Here is a 10,825-nt window from a genome sequence, read left to right on the forward strand (position 1 = left end):
CTACTGTCCTTCTGCCCACCAGAAGAATCTTCAAAGGCTGCAAAGGCTAACTCTGGAAGTGGAGGTGAAGGGGGTGGGCACCAAAACAATGAGGGTGAAAACTGTTTAAGAAGTAGAAGCATTTCCAATCCCCTTTCTGCACTGTAAAACAAATAAATTGTATGCCATCCAAATGCAAAACATTTGTGCCTCAAAGGACTCCATCTAGAAAGTGAAAGGACAACCTTCAGTATGGGAGAGACATTTGCAAATTACATGTCTGATAGTGGCCTACTTTCCAGACTGCATCAAGAACCTTAAAACTCAGCAACAGAAAAGACAAGCAGCCCAGTTTTAGGAAATGGGCAAAGCAGTTGAAAGTACATCTGCTTCCTCCAAAGCAGGTGTACAAATAGCCAAGAGGCACATGAAAGGATGCTCCACATCACTAGCCATTAGGGAAATGCAAATCAAAACCAGGAGATACCACTTCACACCCACTGGGATGGCGATTATAAGCAAGACAAAAGGGAAATAAGTTTTGATGAGGATATGGAGCAATTGGGGCCCTCAGACACTGTTGTCAGAACTGTAAAATGGAACCATCACTATGGAAATCAGTGTGCGGTTCCTCAGTAAGTTAAACATAGAATTACCACATGGCCTGGCAATTCCGCTCCTAGATAGACACACAGAAGAACGGAAAACAGGTGTTCAAACAGAACTCTGTGCAGGAATGTTCACCGCGGTGCTATTCACAACAGCCAGTAGGTGAAAATGACCCAAACATCCACCAACTGAGGAACCCATGCCCAACATGTAGTCCACCCATACAAGGGAATATTATTCAGGCATGAAAAGGGAATAAAGTGCTGATTCATGCTACCACCAGGGTGAACCATAATGAGACCATTATGTTCAGTGAAAGTAGGCAGACACAAAAAGCCACCTGTTTATCCTATGATTACATCCCTAGAAATTTCCAGAATAGGCGAGCCTCTATGGACAGGAAGCAGGTTCATGGTTGCCTGGGTCCAGGAGAGGAGGAGGGCAGTGGGAGTGACTGCCACACAGGGTACAGGGGTTTCTTTTGGGGAGGTTCCAACGTTTTGGAAGTAGATAGGTGTGCTGGCTGTCCAACATCACCAGTTATACCTGGTGCCACTGGATCCCACATGTTTTTTCTCTACAACATTCCTGTCCAGTGGACAGTGAGAGTTCCCTCAAAGAGAGGGTCCCATGGCAAGGGTGAGCAGGGAGCTGCCAGCACCCCTTCTTTGCAGGCCCCGGCCCACCAGGGCCAATGGGAAAGCAGTGACCTCACAGAACTTATGTGTCATACAGCCTGTACCTGGACCAATGAGGGGTCGGTCCATGGTCGCTAGGATACAGAGCAGGAGCCTCTGTACTGGCCATCTTGAGCGGTTGAGACCAACTGGCATCTTCCTGCACTTGACCGCACTGAACCGCACCGCAGCACGCCACAGCGCACTGTAGATCCAGGCGGGTCGGAGACAGTGCACCCCAGCACCCATCATGTCTGGGCAAAGGAGCCGCGGAGGGTCTTCTGATCACCAGAGGCGGAACCGCACCCGCAGCCGCACCAGCAGAGCTGAATTGACCTTCTCCGTGAGCCACCTGGAGCACCTCCTGCGGGACGGCCACTACACCCAGCGTCTCAGCGCCAACGCACCCGTGTACCTGGCGGCCATCATCCAGTACCTGACGGCCACGGTCCTGGAGCTGGCGGGCAACGAGGCCCAGAAAATCGGCTGCAGGCGCATCACCCCGGAGCTGCTGGACATGGCGATCCACAACAACGCACTGCTCAGCGGCTTCTTTGAGAACACCACCATCTCCCAAGTGGCCCCGGGCAGGCGGTAGCTTCCCAACATGACCTGGGCTCCCCGGGCCTCGGCCCACTCACAGCCCAGGCAGCCCGGGCCTGTCTGGCGCCTTGGGCCAAGTTATTGAAAATAAAGTGTTGAAGGAAACCCATGTGCCTGCTTCAGTCACTCTGTGTGGGAGGTGGTTGGAGGGATGGGCTGGTGGTGGTGTGTTCCTGGGGGCGGGGGTGGAGTCGGGGATGACAAGAGAGGAGCAGCCCCCCATGGTGACAGTGCAGGGGGTGGTCCAGGGTGGGAGAGGCCGGCTGGGTGGGGGTAGGCTGGGGTCTGGAAAACTCCCCCATCGTCTCTGAGCAAGTCAGAGCCTGGCAAGGTCCCCAGAAGGCTGGTGTTCACTGGGGTGGAGTGCAAGACCATGACTCAGGCATCGTGATAGGGTGAAGGTGCAATGCCAACCCGCCTGCAGAATGGAGGGGTGGACAGAGTGGTTGGCATCGACTCCCATGGGGCAGTGGCTTTGACGGGGAGATTGAGGACTGATGGGGGTCAGGGGAGGATTGGACAAGCAATAAAGATGCAAAATCGGAATGAAGGTCATGAAGGATCAGTTTTTTTGGTCCTGTTCCCTTAGAGATGCTAAGAGACACCCTTAGCAACCTAGGTAAACAAGCTGTCACCTAGCAACAAAGGGTGCCTGGCCAGGGCTGACCCTGGATTCTCTATTTGCATATGCTGCTTGTACCAGGCAAGGTCTAGCCCCTCAACAATTTTGCATGGGAACTGTGCCCCTGGAAAGGCTTTTCCCCCAACCCCTAGTTGGCGTGTGTAACCTGTGCTCAACCAGGTTCTTCATCAAATCACTCGATTTACATATACCTAGGGAAGGGGGCCTTAGTTTCTGAAAGCCAGATTAATAACTGACTCTGATACCCATAATTTAAAGTGAATGAGACTTCTTTTTGTCCTATGTAGTTTGATTTTGATTATGGCTACTGCTTCTATGCCAGTGTACTAGTCTTTCACTGAACTACAAGGAAGATTTTCTCATTGCTGGGCAACCAATGAGAAACTGTCACAGCCCATCCAATGAAAATCCACTACACTTCCAACTCCCAATTTTCTCCAATGGACTCTATTTGTAACAGCCTCTCCCAACTTCACCCATTCCTCTCTAAAGGAACAGTTCCTCTCCTTTGTTCTCTGCACTTGCCTATGGTTTTGCCATAGTTTGTCCTGAATTGCAATTCTTTGCCGTTCCCCCAATGAGCCCATTTTTGTTGGTAAAATAACTGACTTAACTTACTGTTGTTTTTTAGTTCAACAAAGTCATGGATAAGTTTCTGTATGAACATAAATTTTCATTTCTCTAGGGCAGTGGTTGGCAAACAATGGCTCGCGAGCCACATGCGGCTCTTTGACCCTTTGAGTGTGGCCACGAAGTTTCAATCGCACTGTACGTGCGCGCCCGCACATGGTATTTTGTGGAAGAGCCACACTCAAGGGGCCGCAGTTTGCCGACCACTGCTCTAGGGTAAATACCCAGGAGTTGGACTTCTGGATCATATGAAAAGATTTCTCAAGCACCTACCCAATTAGCCTCATCCTCATACCCTAGAGGCAACCAATGTTCTTATTTTTTACACCACATAATAGTTTGGCCTGTTCTAGAACTTCAGGTTAATGGATTCATACATGTAAGTATTGTGATAACATTTAAAATGAGGTTAATCCTCTTAATAAAAATTTAGTGTGCAATACATTATTGTTGGATAGGTACAATATTTACAGTAGATCTCTAGAATTAATTCATCTTGCTTATCTGAAAATTTATGCCCATTGATTAGTAACTCCCCATTTCTCCCTCCCCTTTGAACCTAGAAACTACCATTACACTCTTGGATTCTGTGAATTTGACCATTTTAGATACCTCATGTAAATGGGATTGTGTAGTATTTCTCTTTTTGTGTGTGTGGGAGGGCACTTAGCATAATGTCCTCAAGGTTCATCTGTATGGTTAAAGAACATCTTTTATAGACAGCATGAAGTTGAATCTTGCTTTTATTTACAGTGTGATTATCAGATTAGTCTTCTATGTTGCCAGAACTGAAAGTAAGGCATTAATATTTTAAAGATGTTGGAATCAAGTTTTAGTTGGAATTCAAGCTCAAAATGCTCTTTTCTCCCCTTTCCCCAACAGACTTTGTATAATGGAAGGTTTCCACAAGTTCATGTACTAGAAATCTGGGAATCAACATCTAGTTACCCATTCTACCTTTTATTCCAGATTTTTTTTTTTACTTGTACAGTGGGGTCTTGACATACGAGTTTAATTTGTTCCGAGACCGAGCTTGTTAAGGAGCTCGTTAACTCAAATTACTCTGTCAACTCAATGCAAAAAATCAGCCGAGAGACAGCTGGTATCTCAAAAAACTCGTTAGTCGGGACACTCATAAGTCAAGGCCCCACTGTACAATGGTTCATGACACTTAAAAATCCTAGTTAAGATCCTGAATTTTTTTTTAAATTAATAGTGTTTCTTTATGCCTACCTAGAACTCAAGATCCAAAGATAAAGGCAAGGGTTCTTTAAAAAGTCCACATAAGAATAAACTCAAAATGGATTAAAGGTTTAAATGTAAGTCACAAAATCATAAAAATCCTAGAAGAAAACATAGGTAGTAAAATTTCAGACATTTCTCATAGCAATATTTTTACCGATGTGTCTCCTCAGGCAAGGGAAACAAAGGAAAATATAAACAAATGGGACTATACCAAGCTAAAAAGCTTTCGTACAGCAAAGGAAACCAACAAAATGAAGAGACAACCCACTGTATGGGAGAACATATTTGCCAATGATACATCTGATAAGGGATTAATTTCCAAAATATATAATTTATACAACTCAACACACACAAAAAATCCAATTTTTAAAAATGGGCAAAGGGTCCTGACTGGTTTGGCTCAGTGGATAGAGCATTGGGCCATGGACTGAAGGGTCCCAGGTTTGATTCCAGTCGAGGGCATGTACTTTGGTTGCGGGCTTGATCCCCAGTAGCGGGTGTGCAGGAGGTAGCTGATCGATGTTTCTCTCTCATCGATGTTTCTGGCTCTCTATCCCTCTCCCTTCCTCTCTGTAAAAAATCAATGAAATAATATTTTAATTAACAAAATGGGCAAAGGATCTGAATAGATAATTTTCTAGAGGACACATAGATGGCCAATAGACATATGAAAAAATGCTCAATGTCACTAATCATCAGAGAGAGACAAATTAAAACCACAATGAGATTCACCTCACTCCTGTCAGAATGGCTACCATCAATAAATCCACAAACAAGTGTTGGTGAGGATGTGGAGAAAAGAAAACCCTCATGCACTGTTGGTGGGAATGCAGACTGGTGCAGCCACTGTGGAAAACAGTGGCGTTTCCTAAGAGAAAAAAAAGTGACTACCTTATGACCCAGTGATTCCATTTCTATGAATATATTCTAAGAAACCCAAAACACCAATCAAAAAGAATATATGTACCCCTATGTTCATAGCAGCACAATTTACAATAACTAAGATCTGGAAACAGCCCAAGTGCCCATCAGTAGATGAATGGATAAAAAAGCTTTGGTACATTTACACAGTGGAATGCTATGCATCTGTAAAAAGGAAGGAACTCTTACCCTTTGAGACAGCTTGGAGGGGCCTGGAGAGTATTGTGCTAAGCGAAATAAGCTAGATAAAGACAAGTATCACATGATCTCACTCATATGTGGAATCTAATGAACAAAATAAACTGATGAACAAAATAGATCCAGGAACATAGAAGCATGGAACAGACAATAAAGTGGTGAAGGCCTGGGGGTGGGTGGGCCCAGGGTGGAGGGGGTCAATGGGAAAAAAGGGGGGACATCTGTAATACTTTTAACAATAAAGATAAATTTAAAATTTTTTTCTATTACAGTTGGTATACAATATTATATTAGTTTCAGGTGTACAGCACAGTGATTAGACATTTACATGACTTACTAAGTGATCACCCTGATAAGTCTAGTAGTACCCATCCGACACCATACAAAGTTATTGCAATATTATTGACTGTATTCCCTGTACTGTGTATTACATCCCTGTGACTAGAGAAATAGCCCATTTGCTTTTTCTTATCTTTTTTTCCTCTTTTTTCTGGGTGTGGATCTCTCTCTCTCTCTCTCTCTCTCTCTCTCTCTCTCTCAGTAGACTCTTTGTTTATGGACAATGAGAGTCTTGAATGAGTTTGAAGCTAGTAATTCTAAAACCCAGTGCCATTGTGAGCTGGATGCAGGCAATTGAGGAAGCACAGCACCGAATGGCTATTCTGGGGCAATTTCTGGGCTGTACAGGCTTGCGTTTTCTACTAGAGCTGAGCTGCCTATGTCTGGCATTGTGCTGGAAGCAGCCCTAGAATTTTCAGGGGAGTTGATAATTTCTGATGCTCTCTCTTCTTTGACACTAGGACAGTCCCCATCCCTACCCACCACACATTTAGTTATTTTTATTATTAGTTATGACATTTACTTATTTAGATATTACTTATTACTATTGTATAGAAAACAATATCTGTGAGTTTATAGAGAAAACATGTGTGAGCTGATATTTCCTGACATCACTCATCAGCACCACTGAAGTGGAAGGGGGCTACACTGAGCCAAAGTATTCTTAGAGCACAGACAATGGAGCTAATTTGGGAGTGAAATGTAAGGGAGAATAATAAAATTGATGTTAGAAGAGGATAGAATATGAGTAGAGAATTTATTTTTATTATAAACCCAAGGGATTCACTTGACAAAAGACCATGTTTCCCAAGTATTTCTTGCTGTTCTGGGAATATGAGGGTCTTATGTTTATTTGCAAGAGGAAGGTGCATGGTGTTAGAGAACTGGTAAAGCAAGAAAAGGAAGTCAAGAATAAACAGCCTATGAGGTCTTCTGAGAGACATACTGAATACTTCTTTTTCCCCAGGGATCTAAGTATTGTTTGGCTTTGGGAAATGTAATGTTGCTGGGGCAGGTCTCTTCCTGTTGATACTGAAAATAGCCCCACAGCTCAGGGTATAGAAAAAGATTGGGTTGAAGACCAAAGACTTTCCTAGAGAACAGAAAGATGGAGTCTACACTAGTAGAGCAAAGTAGACCTTCAACACAATTACCTTAGTCCAGATGTCTTGTCGGTGGGGGACAAATTTGCAGATTTTACTTGATTTGAAGATTTCATGCCTATAGTAATAAAATAGACTACAATTTGTCTTTCCAGTTGGTTTATGTACCACAGCTCTTGACATCCTTCCCTCTGCCGCCCTCCAGAGGTCTCTTGGGGACATTACATAAAGTGACACTGGCCTATGGCACAGATAGGGAAACTGGTGGAATAAAAGGCAGATATAGGGGTGGGCAAAAGTAGGTTAAATAACCAGCCCTTATTACCCTAAGGTTAAATAATAAGAAAGGATATGAAATAAAAACAATAATAGTAACAAATAAATTATACAATAATTAATAAATAAACTCTGTGTTTCATGCACTCACAACTGTAAAACCACTTTTGCCCACCCCTATATTTGACCACTGGAGCAAGTAAGTGGAAAAGCCAAATCTACTACTTTGGACAATATGATGATTAGGATTATCCACAGCATCACTTGGAGCTTATGAGACCACTGAATGTTTAACTGTTCTTCAGTTCATTCTGAAGCAAGACCCTAGTCCATGATTTAATGTTGGAAACTTATAGCTCCTGTTGATTAGTTGAGTCAATAGTTTAGATGCCAAATTTAATGCTATTACCTATTCTCTTTTGTTTAATTTTTGATTATTGCATTTTTGTTGTTATTGAACGTTTAATAAGGTTCTTATTCCAACTCTAGAAAATGCGATGATACCCAAAGTCACTAGGGTCCACAGCCAAATTCATACTATTATTTTCTTTTTGTAGAAGAGGAACTTAAGACACAGATAAGTTAAGTAATTGATGGAGTAAGAAAGATGGAAGTCAGTGCTTGAAGTCTAGTACCAATTAGCAGATGTGAGGAGGGCATCAGAATATAGAAAATAAGAGATGAGTTGAGGGGTCTGCAGCTAAGAAGTTTAGAAGTAGGTCAGGAGGTGGAGGGCACAAAGGATGGAGTTTACCCGTTCAGGACAGAGGATGCAAGGACCTGAGGACTGCCCTAGCTGGTTTGGCTCAGTGGATAGAGTGTCGGCCTGTGGACCAAAGGGGCCTGAGTTCAATTCCAGTCAAGGGCATGTACCTTGGTGTGTGCAGGAGGCAACCAATAGATGTGTTTCTCTCACATCAATGTTTCTCTCTGTCTATCCCTCTTTCTTCCACTCTCCCTAAAAAATCAATGGAAAAATATCCTTGGGTGAGCATTAACAAACAAACAAACAAAAGAACCTGAGGGCCATGGTCTCTCCTGACTGGGAGATGTTTACATTTTACAAGCGAAGGATTGCAGGCTGCGCTGGACTCTACCTTCTCCCCGCGGGCCTTCCCTGGTGGGCAGGTCATAGATGAACTCCTTCCCAGATTTTCTCCGTGAAAGGCTACATTGTATTCTGGAGCAGATTTTAGGTAGGGTCTGAGTTCTGTGGACTCATATACATACCTTTCTTATTCAGTCATAGGCTTATATCTTTTCCTATTAGATCATACATCAGAAATGGCTTTAATGACATGTGATTCTCAACAGAGTATACATATTCTGATCATTTGAATAGATAGTGGTCTAGAGTGTAACGTGGAATTAAAATAAGCTAAATGTAGCAAGAAAGTTGAAGGTGAGTGGTTGTGCATGTATCCAAGGGCAGAAGACAACGGTGCAGACTTTGAAGTCAGATATGCCTGGATTTGACTTCTAGCTCCATAACGTATGTTTTTCTCTAATCACTTTTACCTTTTTGCTGATTCTCTGTATTCTGAAAACATTTTTTTCATGCTACCCCTCATAATTTATATGATTTTTGTAATGGTGACTTATCTTTGTTGCTTCTGTTGGTTTAATCTGTTATAGTCAATAGTCTTATTTTTTCCCTTACCTTATTTCTCTAATCCTTTTACTTCTTAGTTTTACTTCCTAATTTGTTCCCATTTTAACTTGTGCATTCTTAAGCACATGTCTTTCATCAACTCAGGAACTTTTTATTTCCAGCTTTAAATCTGATTATTTCTTCTGTTCTTTGAATGGTGGGCTTTTCCTGAGGCACATCAAATATCAACATGTTAGCTTTCCATTGTCTATCAAATATTTTCCAGTTCATTTTCATTAACAACTTAGTTTTATATACAAATACATTATTCTTAAATTATTTAAGACTCAATTTTTTTTCAGCCAGTGTATATCAACTTTATTCACGCATTTCCTTTTTACTTAATTTGGTTCTCTCCTTATTATGTCCAAGTACTGTTGCAAACTGGTCTTTTTAATTTTTTTTTCAGTTACAGTTTACATTCAATATTATTTTGTATTGGTTTGGGATGCATTTTCCCAAAGCTGAATGATTGAGAATGAGAGTATACTCTGAAGAATTCTTATCACTCTTGAAACTGTAAATAAAATAAGTTTGAATTTAAAAAGAAAACAAAACACACCACACAGCCAAATCAGTTTGTATGTAACATCCGGACGAAAAAGGCTTGAAAATTTAGAGTTTTTAAATGGAACGCCATCATACTTTTGGTCATATACATGATCACACAACACCAAAGAACCATGCTGATTTTACATAGTCGAGTTATGTAAGAGCTATAGAAAGATCCCTACTACAAATATAGAAATGCACCAAGAAATTAGTCATGATAATTTGTGGATTATAGGTACCTCTCAGAATAGAAGCATACATGTGAATTCCAATGCACACCTGACACCTTTGCCTTGGACCCCCCTCCAGCCACATCCCCCAACCCCACATTGCACCTGATACATTTGCATTGCAGCTATCCAAGTAAATGATCTCTGTAGACTCATTGTCCAGCGTACTTGCATACTAAGTACACTGTCAATTTCAAATGAATGAATACATCTTGGAACTGAAAGAGAACTGTTTCTGCTTTCTGGGGCCTGACAAGTAGATAAATTATTCCCATTTTATAGATGAAGTAAATCTAAACCACATGTCAGGACTTTTGGAATGGCTTTATCATAGATTTGGAGCTGTAGCAACAACGATGTATGGAACCAAATGGTTCCCATGAATATGTATGGGGTAGATAAAACAGGAGGAATGGGGTGATCACATAGATAGTAGATAGATATAAAAATGCATCAAGAAATTAGTCGTGATAAAAAAAACCACATAGCTTAAGTATTTAGACAGCAGTGCAAAATAAAATCCTGATAATGAAACAAAGATGGGGGTATGGGGTGAGGCGACTTGGGTGGAAGCGAAACAGGGTAAAGGGAGTCTCATTTTTATGTTACAGTTTTTGGGGAAGCGAGCCATGTGCTCTGCTCCGATCCCATCATACTGTTTTTTTCTCCCATTATTATGGAAATATATCTTTGGGGTACAGGTAACTTTCAGTCAACTAAATTCCTATGGTGGCAAGAGGAATAAGCTAACAAAGGTCGAACGGCGGTGATCAATATCTTTTATTTCCCTCCAAATGCAGAGGCGGGTGCCTGAGGTCTGGCAGCAGGCAAAGTCACCAGGCTAATGCGAGTCATCCGATCCCCTGTCCCGAGGGGGAGATGGTTTCTTGCAGCACGAGGTGAAGCAGGTGGTTCTGCTCGGCGCTCAGCAGCGGCCACATCTCCACCTGCAGCGCCTTGACGGCTTCCGTGTCCTTCTCGTGGGTGGCCATGACCAGGGACTGGAGCAGCAGGAAGAGGTCTTCGGGGAGCTGGCCGCCGCTCTCCTGGCCCTGGCTGTCAAAGGCCTCCCAGGAGTACTTCTCCAGGGTGTGGGCGTGCTCCGGGAGCAGCTTGGCGGGCGGCGGCTGCAGGAGCAGCAGCAGCAGCACGCGGGACACCTCGCAGCG

General features: G+C 42.8%; 2 protein-coding genes across 2 annotated transcripts in view; one reads left to right on the top strand and one right to left on the bottom strand.

Moving 5' to 3' along the window:
* The first annotated feature begins 209 nt into the window (after positions 1-209).
* Positions 210-2,342, top strand: LOC102259197 (histone H2A-Bbd type 2/3). Its single transcript, XM_005885023.2, has one exon. It carries the CDS (start codon positions 1,516-1,518, stop codon positions 1,861-1,863), a length of 348 nt encoding a protein of 115 aa, XP_005885085.1. The 5' UTR covers positions 210-1,515; the 3' UTR covers positions 1,864-2,342.
* Positions 2,343-10,417: 8,075 nt separating this feature from the next.
* LOC102241322 (factor VIII intron 22 protein) overlaps positions 10,418-10,825 on the bottom strand; it is a 1,599-nt gene continuing 1,191 nt past the window's right edge. Inside the window, exon 2 of the mRNA XM_005885048.2 lies at positions 10,418-10,823. Coding sequence (XP_005885110.2) covers positions 10,508-10,823 — 316 coding nt within the window. The 3' untranslated portion in view covers positions 10,418-10,507. The remainder of the gene's footprint in view (positions 10,824-10,825) is intronic.

Source organism: Myotis brandtii, unplaced genomic scaffold (genome assembly GCF_000412655.1).
Source record: "Myotis brandtii unplaced genomic scaffold, ASM41265v1 scaffold889, whole genome shotgun sequence".
Classification (NCBI taxonomy): domain Eukaryota; kingdom Metazoa; phylum Chordata; class Mammalia; order Chiroptera; family Vespertilionidae; genus Myotis; species Myotis brandtii.

Coding starts and splice junctions, on each gene's coding strand:
- LOC102259197 (XM_005885023.2), top strand. CDS start 1,516: ATGTCTGGGCAAAGGAGCCGCGGAGGGTCTTCTGATCACCAGAGGCGG.